The 17,901-nt window shown below is 39.8% G+C and overlaps 1 protein-coding gene across 3 annotated transcripts; it reads right to left on the bottom strand.

The window, feature by feature from the left end:
* Positions 1-9,699: 9,699 nt before the first annotated feature.
* Positions 9,700-17,367, bottom strand: LOC133409271 (dynein axonemal intermediate chain 1-like). 3 transcript variants are annotated; one of them, XM_061689067.1, is made up of 20 exons: positions 17,269-17,367; positions 16,687-16,725; positions 16,477-16,536; positions 16,304-16,384; positions 16,041-16,170; positions 15,790-15,821; positions 15,465-15,611; positions 15,246-15,305; positions 15,048-15,161; positions 14,887-14,971; positions 14,661-14,778; positions 13,888-13,931; positions 13,537-13,784; positions 12,650-12,730; positions 12,373-12,460; positions 12,135-12,214; positions 11,163-11,311; positions 10,537-10,636; positions 9,979-10,164; positions 9,700-9,832 (listed from the first exon to the last, which is right to left on the bottom strand). In XM_061689067.1, the coding sequence occupies exons 1-20, from the start codon at positions 17,281-17,283 to the stop codon at positions 9,749-9,751; spliced, it is 1,941 nt and encodes a 646-aa protein (XP_061545051.1). In that variant the 5' UTR covers positions 17,284-17,367; the 3' UTR covers positions 9,700-9,748. The 3 variants fall into 3 exon arrangements, with proteins under 3 accessions (XP_061545051.1, XP_061545053.1, XP_061545052.1); XM_061689069.1 differs by lacking the exons at positions 13,888-13,931; positions 14,887-14,971 and having other exon boundaries at positions 13,537-13,700; XM_061689068.1 differs by lacking the exons at positions 13,888-13,931; positions 14,887-14,971.
* Positions 17,368-17,901: the final 534 nt, after the last annotated feature.

Genomic DNA, 17,901 nt, shown 5'->3' on the forward strand with positions numbered 1-17,901 from the left:
CTACTTTTTTTCACAACATTCTTCAGTTACTGTATATTAGAGGTTTTTCTTTTCCTCCACCACAGAATAAAAAAATTGGCATCCTTGGATAACCAAATTGTGGTTTTCTAACATATGGATGAAGAAAGAGAAATAAAACCGTAGCATAATGAATAAAATAAATAAATAAATACACATTTTGTTAACTTTTCTTTTCATTCATTCATTTTCCGTACCGCTTATCCTCACGAGGGTCGCGGGCGTGCTGGAGCCTATCCCAGCTGACTGTGAGCGAGAAGCGGTGTACACCCTGAACTGGTCGCCAGTCAATCGCAGGGCACACATAAACAAACAACCATTCACACTCACATACACACCTACAAGCAATTTAGAGTCTTCAATTAACTTACCATGCATGTTTTTGGGATGTGGGAGGAAACCGGAGTACCCGGAGAAAACCCACACAGGCATAGGGAGAACACGCAAATTCCACAAAGGCGATGCCGGATTTTAACCCAGGTCCTCAGAACTGTGAGGCAGACATGCGTCTACCGTGCCTGGACGGCCATGCAAACCCAAATACATTTCAAGCCTGGCAGAGGTAAAGGGCTCTACTGAATAAGTAGATCAAATGTGATACCTTGTTTTGTTTTGTTTTTATTATCAAAGACATCACACACAATAAATCATGAAATGCGTTTATTTGTATACGGTAGTACTCCTTACATGAAACAGGCAACATTAGGACTGCAGTGCACTTCTGCAGTGATTAACTGAGGCAATTCCGTATGTATTGTACAAGTTGATTAAGCGGTTGTGTGGGAGAACATTCTTCTAAGTGACCACCAAAACAAATTAGCCTGATAGATTAAAAATCTTCAGACCTCAAGTAGACGAATAATGTTAATTGACTTGCACGTGCAGTCCTGGGCAGCATTCCAGGGATGAACCAAGAGTCTTTTGACTTCCATCTACAGTACAGGCAGCACTTTGCATTGAGTCATGATGCTGCTGGTTTTTTGTGATGCTCTTGTTCAGTGACGTACCACTCAGTGTCCCCAAAAACCTGGCTGCTGACACATGTAGCACTCTATCCATTAACTGCGATTTGTTAGTTCAGCTCCTCAGGTTTTGTTGGAGAGGGCTGTACGTCCATATTGCTTTAACACCGTGAAACCTACTTTCCCACTGTGTTTACTGTTCTGTTCATTGTACACTATAAGAACAAATGTATTTGGGACATTTGGTCATGACACCTACTGCTAGTAAAAGGACTTGAAAGTCTGTGCGCTATTTGACCATTCATCCAGAAGAACAGAGAGTAAGAGAGAGGACCGGGCTCTGCTGCAGTTCATCCCAAAAGTCTTTCCTGTGGTTGAGGTCGGAGCTCTCAAATTCTGCTACACCACACTCATTGCACATTGCTTTGTGCATTTGGGCACAGTCATGTTGGAACAGAAAAGTGTCGATGTCTTGGCAAAATGGAAAAAATTATTCGGTGAGGAGTCAGGGAGTCAACCCTTGATTGATTGAGTCACGCATCAAAAGTTAAGCATACAAATGGGACATTAGCAAGTGTAGTGTATATGGGTTAAATAAAAACGTAATTAATTTAGGAGAAAAGAATAAGCCGGCAGCGACGCTTGCGTTACTTCCGGTTCTAAATTTTAGCGTTATTAATCAAGCTATTTTGTCTCGTAAAGGGGCACCGCGTTTAGATGTATAAAACTTCAGGACAAAGTGACGACAAACCTTTTTTCAGTCTCGTAATTTGAAGGTTGCTACATGAATTAGGTAAGAGTCCTCAATAACCAGAGGTTTTTTGTCGAAACACAAACATACACAAATGATACAGGTAGTGATTTTTTATAGAAAATGTAATGAGCTCTAACATGGTCATCTACTAGGGGAACAATGCAGGAAAGAAAACACATAAGACAGACCAGACAAACATTGGCAAGGGAGCCTGACTTGTGATATGAGGGTGGAATTAGCGTGTATTGACAATGGGGGCTGCTGCGCCTTGAAATTCTGTCCATAAAAGTTCTGATCAGAATCTGTGACAGAGGGCAGCCTTGGCGGAGTCCAACCCTCACCGGGAACGAGTCCGACTTACTGCCGCAAACTCTGACTCCGGTCGTACAGGGACCGAATAGCCCATACCAGGGGGTTCAGTACCCCATACTCCCGAAGCACCCCCCACATGACCCCCGTGGGACACTGTCGAACGCCTTCTCCAATTTCATTTAGGATCATTTGTGGTTCATAACCAATGGAATAAAATAACATTAATTATTGGATTTCAGATAACAAGACCATGTTCCAGCTTTCCATTGTCATACGCACATCCTTTTTAATCCCTGTAGTGAAAGACTCTTCAGGCTTGCTGGGGTGGAAGTTAATTAATTTAGCGTCCGGGTGAGAAACCAGTTGTCTGTGTCTCCGCTTTGATGAGCTACTTGGGACTGACTGGTAATTCATTTAGCGTCCGTGTGCGAAGTTAAATTCCTAAGACTGACTCAGCGGGGGCAGCCGAGGCAGGTATGCGGAACAGCACAAGACTGGGGGTGCTGGGTGTCATCTTTACTGGCGTGTCCATTACAGCAGGCCTATGCAAATTCCCTCTACATGTCATCTAATTCAGCTCAGACTCAGTGGGACACCATGCACAGTAGAAGCGGATGTCAGAGTAAGGAATAGAGGGCTCATCATAAATGAATGCACACCAACAGATTTCTTGTTTCCTTTCAGAATCTAAATATTTCAAGTCATGCTATACAAAAAATACTCTTTGATTGCAAATGTGATTTGACAGTGTGCACAAAAAAATGTAGACTAATAAATTTAATATTGCAGTTTTCAAAAAATAAATCGTACACACCATTTAAATAAGCTACTAACAATTATTGTTCTTGTATTTGCTAAGAAATTAATAAAAGCTTACTTTTTAAAGGGGGTGTACTCATTTATGTATGTTCAACAGTGTATTGAAGAGGACACCGATATAGCCTCTTCAAGCGTTATGTAACAGCCCTGGTAAGGATTTCTGGCAAACAAATTGCTGGGATTTATAAGTGACAATGGCACACAAACAGGCTCAGTCCCTGTTGTCATTAATATGCTGAGATGAAATGACAGAATATATTTAGAAACCACCTACAGCAATCATATTCCTCAGTTTATGTGTTTTTACCTTTCACTTCATAGCTACAGTATCTTTTAGATAAAGCACACGGTCGTGTTGCATTCCAAAAGGCATGCCAATTATTGCTTTTCGTGAGTTCCAGTGCTTCCTCGCACAATTTCTCATCGCTACGTATGACTCCTCCCGCTGCAGTCAGGAAGTCAGGAGGTACTTCTCATTCAGAGGTCTGCTTTCTCCTTCACTGGCAGCAAGCACCATCAGCCTGTCTGGGGTGGAAGGAACCCTGCAAGCTCGATAGAGGACAAGACACAGGAGGAGGAGGAAGATAGCAGCAAATGTGTTACACACAATGGCCACCAATGCTGCTGTGGACAGTGTTGGCACGCTCGCTTCAGATTCCATAGTAGGGCTTCAATGTCCAGTGTCTGTTTAAAATTTAGGTAGGATCCATAATGTCTTCAGTCTTCATAAAGCAGCCGAGTGAGAGTGTTCATCTGCAGGGTTAGTTGTCCACATTTGATCGGATAATAAAAAAAATTAGCATAAAGTTACTGGTCTTCCACTCGGTGCATTTTACTTCCAGTTGATTGTGTTGATAACAGCAAGAATGTCAGCATTTGTCATTTGGGAGGGGTCACATCACCTCTCAACTACATCTCTTCAGATGAGACTAATATTTTCTTGTATGACTGACTCCACATATAGGCTCAGTCAAAACACTGCAGTGGATGATTGGCAGTGTCTAAAGGAGAGAAAAAAAGTGAGCAATCGGAATTAGGCTGGCATATACAAACATACCTGTAATCCTATTTAAGGAAGCTGATGAAACAAATTGAATAACAGCAGGTGGACGGCAAATAGAGACGCAATAAAAACAGAAAGTGCATTATTACGTAATAGCCTCAATTAGCATTTTGCTTAAGAAGCATTTTAAAACTACTGGAAATGACCCTGCCTCATACTAATTACGGTTTGAGTTTTACAACCAAAATAGCAAAAACACCGTTTATATTCTGTAGAGACTGCGTGAGCGGGTGTGTTTAAAATGAATGAACCAAACTTCATTTACAACGTCCATACTGATGATCAAGGCAGGTTTATTTGTGACTGCACACAATATCCCCCACATCACTGTCTTGGCAGGAGTTATAATCAGATGCAAGCAGAACAAAGTCACATTTTAGTTCTAGTTATAGCAACAACAGCTGGGTCCCAACCGCATGTCACTTTGAGTCTGTGTTTTTTATTGTCATCTTTTGTAGGGATGTCACCACTTTAGATAGCAGTACTTAAATTGGGACTGTCTTAAATTGGAGTGAAACCTTTAACTGACTCCAATTACACCAAATTGTGCACCTTTGTAGCTACCTCTTTCTGCCATATGCCTAATTATCATTGAACAGTGAGTCATTATATTCAATGGGGAAGTTTACAAGAAAAATCTCAAAATTTTAATGAAAGTGACACGGATTTATTGATAGGGAACTTTATTCCTAATCTAGTGACATTATTTTATATGGGTTCCCAGCAGAGCAATTTGTTGTAAATGTTCATTAAAGATACATTAAAAACAAATCAACAAGCAAGGCTAATTATACTAGATAATCGTTTGTCGTTTGAAAGTGACTAAGCATGTTAACAGTAATTAGGCACACAACTCAAGGTAGCTAATAGGAAAGTGATAAGTTTGATCTCAATTTATTAGGGTTATTCTGTATAAGAAAAGACGTTGTAGAATCTTGTCCATTCCATGAAAAGCATTTGATCTATTATTACACATTGGAAAGACATACCCCCAAAGGTCCATTCAATTCACATTATTTTTTTTCTACAGATCATGCATCTTTCTCGCTTTATCTCATCATACAACTTAATTGCATAGATTCATAACAATATAATAGTTGCTTACTTACCCGGCAGGCTCTTCTGAATGAACATGCTGCTTTGCTTATGTTTCACTGTCCACTGTGTTCAGTGCTCTTCACTAGCCTTTCAGCCTCTTTCCACTTTTGTTTCTTGCCCTCCCCCCTCTCCATCTGTTCATCAAACACAATCAAAGATGAGGCAGCTCTGCTTGAGGAGTTCTGTGGTAGCAGAGACAGAGAGCACGAGAGAGAGACAGAGAGAGCGAGAGAATGGGGGTGGAGGCGGGGCTGAGTTTGAGTTAGTGGGTGTCAGCAGTGATATCAAGCGCAAAAGAGAGGGGAACCGTTTGGATGCAATTGCATCAGGATCCTGCTGCAGCACAGGAGGTGTTGTTATGGCGAAAAAGCACAATGGAGTGCAGAGGGCTGACAAAACAATTTCAGCACAGCAGAGCATGTCTTCAGAGAAAACAATGCAATTAGTGATGATTTGGGTCTATATTTAGGACACAAACAAACATGTTGAGATGATGACACAAGAATCCATATCACAATGTCCTCTCTCCTTCAAGACAGAGCTGAGACTCAAACCAAGAATTCTATTTTAATGCGAGCTGGCCTACCAAGTCACCATCGATCCATTTTCTACAACCGTTTATCCTGTTCAGGAGGCTGGAACCTACCCCAACTGACTTCAGAAAGGAAAGACAGCCTACACCCTGGGCTGATCACCAATCAATCACAGGGCACATAACATAGACAGACAACCATTCATACTCACTCATTCTGTCACTGAATAGCAGCTGAACCCACGCTGTCAGACGTGTCCTACACCATGAGTGCCCCCTGAGTCATGCATTCCTACTCACTAATCCCTGTCTGGGGGTTCACCAACCTGACACACCAGATGGATGGTTTCTAAAAACACTGATAGAAATTATCTGGAAAAGGCCATGTACTTTATCCAATCATAACTAGAATATGTTATTCTATGTATTCTAAGTGACTTTCCAAAAGACAACAGTAACTAGAACCAAAGCTGCTTTTACGCTGACTGTAAAAGTTAGCATTTTCTCGCCTTATTTCATTGAGGCTGTTCTGTATGATTGTATCAAGGCAACCGAATGGGGTACAGCACAGCAGCAGCAGCTCCCATTTGTAAACCGGTGCTTTTCCTTGCAATACTGGCATAGCAGTGTTCACTTTCACACAATAACACGACATCAATACATACATGACAGCTGTGCCAGTGTCTAATTGTTATGTTCCTGTTTTCCTGCCTCCTGCACACTTCTTTTTGTGTGTGTGTGTTCACAGTCACCTTTGAAAATGCTTATTGGCGTAGTTTCTCGGTTGCACCTATTGGCAATTGTTGCCATATGGTATTTAAACTCTGTCACAGCGGAAGGAAGGTGCCTGATTATTGACTCAGATCGCTTGTCACTATTGACCTAACATTTTTGCTGTCATCTCTTGCTTGTCAGTGTACCGGTACTTTTTGTAAGTTTTAGAAAGTACTGCTGTGATTCTCAGTGTTTTGTTTTCTACCTTGTGCAGGTTAGATTAGGGTTTTTTGTATTTTGTTCCTCCACCTTGTGTAGGTAGGTTTTGTTTTTGTTTTACATTCTCAGCATGGTGCTTAATAGATTCCGCTTGCCTTAGTTTGATTCTCCTTCCTTCTGCTGTGGCACAGTCCGCCTCCCTTAGTTACTAGTTTCCTTTATATTAGTCTACACGAAAAGACCTTATGTCAACGTAGTTTAGAGTTACCGTCATTTCTCGTGTATAATGCTGATTTCCCCCCCCCCCCCCCAAAAAAAAGTGTCAGAAATCAATTGTGTGCATTATACATAGGTATAGGGGGAAATTAAAAAAACATTTCTCATTTTATAAATGTATGCCGCCATCTAGAGGTTATGAAAAAGGGGGTACACCCTGAACCGGTCGCCAGCCAATCACAGGGCACATAGAAACAACCGACCATTCCTACTCACATTTCCCTTCGGTAGAGAAAGTCAAGATTCACCTGGGAAAAAAGTCTGATGGACAGTCAAATGAAAATGTATAGAAAAAGAGTAGGCATGACATAATATCGCAGCTTGTTCAACCATTTTGCATGTAAAGACTTATGCGATGAACTAGTGCCTAAATGTTGTGGGGGGTGAGACTATATACACATAACCATTTTCATAGATGTACCAAATGAAGAAATGTTCAAAAAAATGAGAAACTGCTTTTTTGATGTGCAAAATTGACACAACGATGTGAAGATTGAACAGGTAGTTTTCAGAGAATTTTAATTCTGATCTGTGAAATGAGAATTGAGATTGAGAAAAACTAATATTTTGGATCACAAAACCAATTTTAATGTTTCACAAATACAATCCAGGTCAATATAAAGTGTAGTTTCTAAATGATGATTTTGTTTATTAAGGGGGGTTCCAAACCTTTTTGTCCCTATGTGAAAAGCAGTTGTCCCCCATGGATGCCATTCTTGCCAGTTTCTTTCTCATGGTTGAGTCAGAAACACTGCCCTCAGGGGCCTGCAGTTCTTTGAATGTTGTTTTCGGTTCTTTTGTGACCTCCTGGATGAGTCGTCGCTTTCTTGGAGCAATTTTGGTTGGCTGAACACTCCTCAAAAGGTTCACCGCTGTTCCCAGTTTTCTCCATTTGTGGAAAATGGCTCTGACCGTCATTTGATTGAGTCCCAAAGTCTTGGATATGGCTTTGTAACCTTTTACAGACAGAGACAGACAGATAGCCAGATAGCCAGATAGCCAGATAGCCAGATAGCCAGATAGCCAGACAGCCAGACAGACAGACAGACAGACAGACAGACAGATAGATAGATAGATAGATAGATAGATAAATAGATAGATAGATAGATTTCAATCACTTTGTTTCTCATTTGTTCTTCAATTTCTTTGGATCGTGTGATACGTTTCTTTATTAGGCCTTGTAGCCTACATCACCTCAGCTCAAAATAACTGAGTGATTTCTTGGTGAAACAAATCTGGCAGTAATCAGGCGTGGGTGTGGCCAGTGAAACTGAACTAAGCTTTCTGAAGAAAACAAACTGAGGTTAATCACAGTTAACTCCTGATTTAACAAGAGAGATTTTACTTTTTCACAGAGGGCCAGATAGGTCTGAATTTTTTTTTCCTGTAATATTTGAAATCACCATTTAGAAACTGAAAAAAATTAATTAGTAAGTAAGCAAGCAAGTAAGTAAATAAATCAAAAAGGATACTACTGCTGGTTACCATGTTTACTTTTTACTTCCCATTTTGATTGTACTAAACAGTGATGTGGAAGAAAAGCAGAATTAATTTTTAAGTTTTTTACAAGCAGTGTTAAAAAAGGAGGTCACGTGTGGGTCCATCCATCCATCCGTTTTCTGTACCGCTTATCCTCACTGCGTGCTGGAGCCCATCCCAGCTATCTTCGGGTGGGAGATGGGGTACACCCTGAAGTGGTCGCCAATTGCAGGGCACATATAAACAACCAACCATTTACACTCACATTCACACCTATGGGCAATTTAGAGGCTTCAATTACCCTACCACGCACGTTTTTAGGATGTGGGAGGAAACCGGAGTACCCGGAGAAAACCCACCCAGGCATGGGGAGAACATGCAAACTCCAGGCCGGGATTTGAACCCCGGTCCACAGAACTGTCAGGCAGATGTGTTAACCAGTCGTTCACTGTGCCGCATGTATGGGTCCAATATTAATATTTAGCCGCACTGAATGAGGATGGTCAGCATAAAATGAACATGATGACAGTACACTCACACATTTAATTTTTTCAGCTGTACATGATTAAAATTCGGTAAACCGATGCAATCCCCCCCCCCCCCCCCCACACCCTTTTCCTCGAAAATAATCGAATATATGTTAATTTAACACATTGTAATCATGTACCACAGATGTACAGGTTTGAATTAAGTACAGTGTAGTATGGCAGCATAACAACACAAAAAGGTTAGTTGTACTAAATTTATAGCCCCACTTAACTCTGCTCGGGGGGGTCTACACTTTGATGCTGTGAACCACTGCCCTCTCCTGGTAGGTTTCATCACTCCCATAGCCATGAGAGCCACTGCATTGCATCTTTTCCCTGAAACATAATCTAAACTAAACCAGATTTCATGCATATAAACAATATAACAGTACATACTACATAAAAAGGTTTATCCTCTTGTGCAGAGGACTGCATAGGTGAAAAGATCCACATTTTCTAGTTATCTCGAGAGATTGTGAAGGCCTGGAGGGGTTGCATCAGGAGCTGGTTTAACCTAATGTAAACTACAACAGTGTAAATTAAACATTTGACAGTTTAGAGATGGGTTTGTCAAAAAAAAAACTGGAAACAAAGTGGGGAAAATGCTGAAAAGGCTTACATCATACGCACACAGTGACAATAAAGTACACAATCTTTGGTGGAAAGGTGGTCACAACTGATGACACGAAACTAATTTATAATCATCTCACAATAATTCCACGCAGTCTAATCGAATTTTGAACAATCGTTACAATTACTGTATTAGAAAATGGATGAAATCTTTGCAGTGCACTTGTTCAAATGTTGCCTGTCTATTATTCTGAGTTCTACAGAAGTGAACATTTTATAACATTGGGGAGAACCGAGGAAGATACAATAAACAAAAATTTACACATTGTTTTCATGTGAAATACTTTATTGTACTTTACAGTGTTGATGAAACGAAATGTTGGCTACTTTATAGCTGCACTTTGCTCAATGTCTCAGCAGACTGAGTAACTTCTCTATCTTGGCGACTTCCGCTTCAGGGCCTTCCACCAAATCCCGCCCCTTTTTCCCCTGCACACACGCATGCGCGCATATGCACACAAGGGCACAATAGATGTACATTAGGCAAGATCCTGGTCGGTAGCAGCTAGCATAATTATAACAATGAAACAAAAGCTTGTTTATGTTATAATTTGGTCCTATTCTTGATACTTTACCTTTGGTTTCTTGCGGAGGTTAGGGGACAGTTTGAGACTGATAACAGAGCCCCTGTCATCACCCACTATGATGACGGGCTCGACAGGGTTAAACTCAATGTGAGTCAGCTTGGTCTTCTTTTTATTCACCACTGGCTGCTGGCAGATAGCCTGATACTTATTGATGGCAAGGTCAAAAACATGAACCTGAAAACATAACATCAGAGCACTTAGTGGGCTGAGCAAACAATATGCATACAATGTTCCCTCGCCACTTCGCGCTTCACGTTTTGCGGCCTCAGTGCTTCGCGGGATTTTCCAAAATATTCATTAAAAAAAATTATAAAATACAGCCATATCGGCAGCCATATTGTGGAAAGACGCGTTGTTTCATGTTGATGCGCGCGAGAGAAGGTTTCCCTGCATGCCAAACAAAGATGAGTTGAGCCTCATTGATCCCATGAGCCATACATATACTTTGCGTAAGTATGGTGATCAGAATTGCTTTAAAAGCTTTTTAATATAAATATAAAGAATAAGCAAACTCATAACGAAGTATTACTTTAAAATTATTCTTACCAGTCCTTCTGTGGTGACAGCAGCAAAGACAGTAGAGGAGTACGGTGCCCAAGCCACATCGCCAACCGATGCATTGAGCTCAAATGTAAACATTGGAGGGCTGGAAAAGGAAAGAAAGCCTAACTTACTTGAGTGAAAACAAATCAGAATAATAAGCAGGCTTTATTATGAAAAGGAAAAAACTGTTATATATCTCTTAACTGTAACAGTGCAATCCAAAAAGCTCAAACCCCACCCTCTTTGAAATGATGGCAAATAATTTATTTTTGAACGATTTCCCACTAAATTCTCATGAAGACACGTTTAGCAGCCTTGTCATTTTTCCAACTTAAGCCATTTTTTTTATGAGGGGCTCACATAACGTCCATATCAAGATGCAAAAACAACAAGATAATTCAAACCTTCATTAAATGAAAAGTGAAAATATCTGATTATAAAGAGAAACTTTTAAGTCATGAAAAGTAGCTAAACTTGGAATATTTTATTGTTAACAATTTAAAATATATTATTTAAAACTATTTAAAATATATAATTTAAAACGATTAACAATTTAAAATGTTAGTTTGATATTCAAAATTAAATGTTGCATGCCTTCAGTTTTTGTCTTCATTCATGAATTGTCTTACTTGAAATCCTGGTCCCAGATCTTGACAGTCCAATCCGAGCTGCAGGAGATGAAAACCTTGGGGTGATAGGGATTCCACCTTACGGTATCCACTGCCATGTTGTGGCCATCATATGTCTTTAGGTACTGGCTTGAGTAATTCTTTGAGCACTAAGGAATGAGAGAATCAGAACAATTGTATTATTGCATACTCATTAATATTTTGGGAATCTATTGATATCCCCCACAGAAAGAGGACCACTACAATGTAACACACTTTTTAGGACTGTGTATGTGACCAGTTATATACTGTATGACTGATTTGATCATTCTTATTGTCATCTACTTGATTTCTCATCAATTCATCAGATACACCACAGCTCTAAATCGATCGAAAGAAAATAGCCAATAGCCATAAACTTATTTTTATAGACTCAAAATGCACGGACGGTCCCACATTCTATCCCATGTTTAATTTTCAAATATAATGTATATTTCAATACACAATACGCGTGGGTGAAAGAGCAAATGTAGCTGTTCTCCCTTGTGGGGAATCAAAAATTCCAGTTTGGTCATTCACAACTTGCGACAGCAGAAATCTAACAACAACAGGTAGAACTGCCAAGAAAAAAGCTACTATAAATCCAATTGGATCATTCATTATGATCCCAACATTGGTATCTTGTCTAAAGTTACAGACTAAACGGAAACACTAGGTATATTTCTTACTGATAAATAAAGTTCCAATGGAACATGGCTGTAATATTAGTTTTAGTTTTAAAGAGCAGTTTAATGTTTGAGTATTTTTGAGTGGGGATGGGTATTTTCAGAATTTCACATTGAGGATTGCAGCTCTGATTACAGTGACAAATAAAGTGCACTCTCTCAAGACTAAATCAACTTTAGGGCTTGTGGGCACAGCTGCTGTATTTCAAACATCTGACAGTTCATTGACAGCCAAATCTTGGAGGTGGAATAAATTCTTCCAGCATACCTTGTGTATTTTCCCCTCCTTAGTGCCAACTATGAAGAGATCATCAATCTGTGTGTGAAAGTCAAAGGATGTGCCACTAGCTGTAGACAAGAGGTATGCGGTGCTTAAATGAGCAGTACACAGAGACAGAAGCTGGCCTGCCTACGCAATGTAAAGCATTCTGTGAGGAAAAGCAGTTATTTCGACAATGTCTAGTAAATAGATGCATATGGCGTCACACCAATTGAGTGCAACTCACATCTAATAAGTTCCTGAATACCCTCCAGGCCATCAGACACAGTATAATCCAGCGCAAGCCTGAGAGCATCTGAGAAGAGCAGCTCATTCTGCAGACATGCAAATACATTGTGATGCACTTTTTCTGCACATGAAATTTTAAATCCAAAGTGCAGAAACAGCACATTTGCTTAACAAGCATCTGAATGCAGTTTTGTATAAATGACAACATCTACGTACATACAGTATATCAAGCAACACGCATATATTCTTTCATCAGTTATTTCTCTTTAACGAACCTTGATGAGCATCCATGACACGACTCGGCCATCAGAAGACACTGAATAAAAATTGAGGCTGTTGTCATTCTGCCAGCGTACCTGAATGAATAACAGTCAATGAACAAATAAGCAAACACACGACAACTGAAAAGAAGTTATACGTGGTGTTTATTTACTAGAGATTATTCAGCACATACAGTGCGGTACTCACAACAAGTTAGGGATTTCACAGCTTTCAGTTGAAATTTCTATAACCTTTACAGGAATTTAATTTGACCTTCTTCAAACTTTTGAATGGCATCCCACTGGTAAATCTGTCAGTAATTTTTACTAAACTTGCTGCTTTCTAATGAGGACAAAATTCACTACAGGTGTTAGTTCAACGAATCGACCAATACATTTCAAATGACATCCACTTCTATGCCTCTCTTGTGACTCTTCCAGTCTCGCCGCTCTGTTGCAACCTGCTGTTAACACTCTTGTGATGCTCCAACCTCAGTGGCTACTTCCTTCTGAGAGCATCCCGTTTGAAGCCTCGCAAAGGCTGCTCAATTGTTGGGCGTCGTCCCGGTCCTATGATGTCAGAAAGTGAACAGCACGAAGAAGAGGATTGTTTAAATACCGATTCTCATCGAGCAAAGAAAATGTCTTTGTCGATTCATGGGTCAAACACGTCATTTAAATAAATCTGTCAGAGAATGGCGAGTTGTGCCAAAACTACTGAAAAGTACAGCGAAGGTCAAATTAAATTACCCTGTAAAGGTTACGGTGCATGTTAGTTTCATCCTGAAATTTCACCCAAAAGCTAAACCTAACTTTTTGTTTGTGTGATGGATGCCATTACGTAAGTGCTTTGGGACAGCAGGTGGCAGATAACTTAGTCTCCTGTTGCTCATCTCCCTCACCTGCCAGACAGGGTCAGTGTGCTTGCCAGTGTCAATAGTGCTCTTGTACTGAGGGTCCAGTCCCTTCTTTTTCAAATTGTACACACACACGCAGCCATCATAGAAACCGACAGCTACCAGGTAGGAATGTTGCTTATGAATGTCGAGGCTCAGGACACCAGAACCTGTAGGAAAGATGTACTCAGGGAAGGTAGAGTTCTTCAAGGTGTAGAAGAGAAGCATCCCACAGCCTTGTTTGTTGAAGTCATCTACCAGCGGATGAGAGGGAAGGAGTTGTCTGAATCGAAATGTGTTTTTAAATATAATCCTAATCATATTAAGACTGACTACTCATAATTCTTTCAGACTTACATGATCCCAATCCCACACCAAAAAAATCGGGATAAATAAAATTCCTGTGAAATTAGGTGCATTTAATTAGCCATCTTGCACTGCTCATCTATAGGAATGTTTTCCAACTGTTATTGAGTCATGGCAACCATTTTATATTCAAAAAATCTCACTGCACACTACCAAACAATACTTTTCCCAAAAGTACAAATACGTAATGACTAACGTCTCAATTTATTCACGAATTGACTTACTCAGCGTGAAATCTAGCCCTGTTTAGTTGAACACAAAGCTGATATACTGGTAAGAAGCCATATTCTGTTGTGTGAACAACAACAGGTGGATACGGATTTTGTCTGACCTTTTGTTTGCAAGTACTACTGTGATTTTCTCTTTTTCATTCTTTGCCTTGTGAAGGTTTTTGATTCAGTGTTTTACTTTTACCAGTCGTCTTATTTCGTGTTACTCCGTCCACCTCATTTTGTTTGTTCTGTGTTTGAGCCGAGTTAGCTTTTCTAGTCGACCGCTTCTCGCGTCACTTTTTATTACTTGTTTTTTCCTGATGCTTTTCGTGCTCTTTTGGTATAAACAAACACTGCAAAAACTGCCGAGTTGTGTTTGTTTGGTTTTGGATTCACTATCAACGTTCTTACGCACCCTAAGAGAGTTTAATTGCATTTAATTATATACCCGACTCTTTTTACCACTGTCAAATATGTGCCTTGGCTCAATGAAGGTTGGGAAACACTGAACTACAGCATGTGTGTGCTTGATGTGCTGGTGAGCAAACCTACCAACAGAGGGCAGTGACACACATCGTTTTGGCTTTGTCATAGTGGAACTTCCACAGGGGGAGAACAGTGCCCTCCTCATCCCTAAATTCATCTGCCGCATCCTCAAAGTATTTGAAATCTAAAAGTACATACAAGGCGAGAGGAGATCACTGTATCAGTGTGGCATATTACGCCTTTTTTTTCAATGCAATGTGACATCCACAGACAAAGAATAAACATTGAACACCTTGTGCTACTTCATTAAAAGTGTTCTGATTGACCATCCGCTCCAACAGCTTGGCTGATTTGGATACTTGGGTGATGTCATCACTCTGTAGAGATTAGTCCATTGTATTTTGTTACTTCTGTGTGTGTGCATAGCGGGACATTGATATTCATGTGACTTACGGGTTTCTCAATGAGCATCATCTTTTTGTTTTTTTCACAACTTTTATCTTTCTGTTTCTCTTTTTTCACCTCTTGTTTCTGTAGCTCTGCCATGTAAACATCATATATGTCCCACTGCAAAGACAAAACAGGAGTCATTCCCAAGTGAGCACTGTACTGGATGGAAAAATGGTGAAAGTAAGTCAGAGAATTCTCTACCTGAAAAGCAGTGGCGTAGTAGTTGTAGCGTGGAGGAGGGACAGTCTGGCAGCTTCTACCCTGCAATAAAATAATAAAGGAACCCCGCATGTGTAGTTGTGCAATAGATACTTTTATGTGCAACAATGTTAATTAAACTCCCCAGTGTGAAAGGTTACAGTATATCACTGTTATAATGTGGAAAAATAGGGTGTCGATAAAATTAGTTATCTTTCATACCTGCAGTGGATTATTGATTGTTTGAGAGGCTCTTTCGATAAAGTTGAACTGATTTGTACATTTTGGCTCATTGTTTGCTTTGGAGGCAGCACTGTCTGGTATGTCGTCTTCTCCAGCCTCTTCCTCACCTCCGTCACCAGATCCCCCCTGTATGGAAAATCAACAAAGATGTTGGAGCTAAAATTCCATTCCTGACTGAGCAACCCTTTGAGGATGCTTTTAAGGGTTGGACTGTGAATTGAAGCGACTTAAAATGAACTACTGCTACCCAACAAGAAGTGCTTGTATTGTATTGTAGTGTCAGCCAAATCACATCACACCTTACCTCATCAGATTCTTCTTCCCCCTCACCTGTTGCTGCAGAGACATCAAATCATCTAATATAAATACATCATAACATACATGACCTTTGAAATGCCTCTTTTGGAATTTCATGACATATATTGATGGTGGCACCAGATGGCATAAAGTATAAATTACACCAATAACCTAAAACAGTGACCGCAGTCATAACAACACACACATATTGGAGTTGACAATTTTCTGTCAACACAAAAGGTTAATAATTTCAGTAACCATCTTCAGTGAGTTCCTCAGTGGCTGTCAGACTGTGACTATCATCAAAGTCTTGATGTTCGAGACAACCCTCCAAGACAAAGTGAACAGCCATGTGATTGACAGCGGTGGTCAGCTTGTAAGCGCCATCCTGCAAAAAACAACACAGCAACGAGATGAAAAGTGGTACTGATGGTGATGATGAAACCACAAGGATATGATTGTAAAGGATAATAATTTTTTTTTTTTAAAAAGCCACAAGGGTCTGTCTGTGATTGTCTTACATTAAATTTGTAGTGGGCAATATTTTGGGGGGCATGTGGATTTCTTGCAGTCAGAGTCCTTGTCATTTCCTCTTTCAGCTCCTATTGGTAAAGAAACAAGCCAAGACCATACAGTACATGCTTGACACCTTTGGTGGCATAATTGATAAGAGGATGATTTGTGTCAGTCTTACAGCCTCAGAGAGTTCCAGTTGATCAGCAGGTTTAATAAGTTTCCCTGGATCGTCGTCATCCTGAAATTAGTTTCATGTGATCAAATTTTACTTTTCCACATTTCATTCAGTCATTAATATTATTGCTGATGGCTTGAAATATCAGTTCTGCCCACAACCCACATTACAGTATACCCAGAATTATAGCAATTTGCATTGCATGCGACTTACCTTTTTCTTGTTGGTAGTTTTGTATGACTTGGCAGCTGCCTATGATCATGAGGGCCCATTGTAAAAGCACATCAACAAAGATGGTTACAATTGATCTGTACCAATAGTTACAAGCTCACTGTCTTAACTTCATGTAATTGGTTTACACAATTGATTTCCTTATAGTGACACTTTGAAAAGAGAGAGCCTTTAGAAGGCGAATATAATTTTTAGGCAACAAATAATTGAAGCAGGGTGATGAGAAATAGACTGTATAGACAAGTGGCTCATCCAACCATGCCTTTATGGACACAGAAAAACAGTCACGGTTGTACACCAGTCCTGATTGATTTCTTGATTGATTAATAGGTGTGTATGCAGCATAAACAAGATGGTTACCTAACTAGGCTCGAATGTCCGCAATTAAATGACATGAAACCAAATGCAAATGATTTTGTGACTGCCAGGTACGCTTTAGTATCTCCACAGTCAACTGACGGAATGAATGCTTATCCAGATATTAACGAGTGATATTCTATCTATCACTCTTGGCATAGATCTCATTGTTTGAATGAGTGCACCACCAGCCAGTCAGTCACTTACTTGATCTTTGCTCATCGTTGCTTATCTGTATGTATCTCCGAAAGATACAATTACTTGTGTATCTAATTCAAACCTCATGTTTAACTGCTCTGTTTTCTCTTGAAGTCTCTTTGGAATGACATAATAAAGGTTTTGAAGACCTTTGTGACTAACGTAAAGGTAGGACATGCATTATCATGTGACACTAAAGGAATATCTACACAAAAAGGCATCTACTGCTCTGCCATCCAGAACATGTTGAAAATAAAAATGAGATAAGAATTATATTATTTACTATGCTGTTTTACATGAAGCATCAAAACATAAAACCAATCAATTGTAAAACTGTGAAATGTTTTTTTCAACCACAACTATGCTTTAGCAATTTAATTTGATGACAATTTCATTATTTCTGGCATGACTTCGACCATGAAAATTTGATGTATCTGCAATTTCTCTTCGGTCAGCAAAATGTGTTTCCTAAATATTTCTTTCAAAAATAAAAGTACACAATCTACTGTGACTGTCACGTTTGGGGTTTGTCCGAAGGCGAGGAGCGCAAGGCAAGAACATGGAGGACCCAAGTGCAGGGAAGCAGGGAGGTAACGCAGTAGTGCAGGAGTATATAAAGAAATTATATTTAATTTCAAAAAC

This window comes from Phycodurus eques, chromosome 10 (genome assembly GCF_024500275.1).
Source record: "Phycodurus eques isolate BA_2022a chromosome 10, UOR_Pequ_1.1, whole genome shotgun sequence".
In the NCBI taxonomy this organism is placed as follows: domain Eukaryota; kingdom Metazoa; phylum Chordata; class Actinopteri; order Syngnathiformes; family Syngnathidae; genus Phycodurus; species Phycodurus eques.

Bases quoted from the DNA above. Each gene is read 5' to 3' on its own strand.
- LOC133409271 (XM_061689067.1), bottom strand. The intron at 13,785-13,887 runs GTAAGTCTGAAA...ATCCGCTGGTAG, and splicing joins TGGTGTGGGATTGGGATCAT to ATGACTTCAACAAACAAGGC. The intron at 10,637-11,162 runs GTAAGACAATTC...TTCCTTTTCCAG, and splicing joins ATCTGGGACCAGGATTTCAA to CCCTCCAATGTTTACATTTG.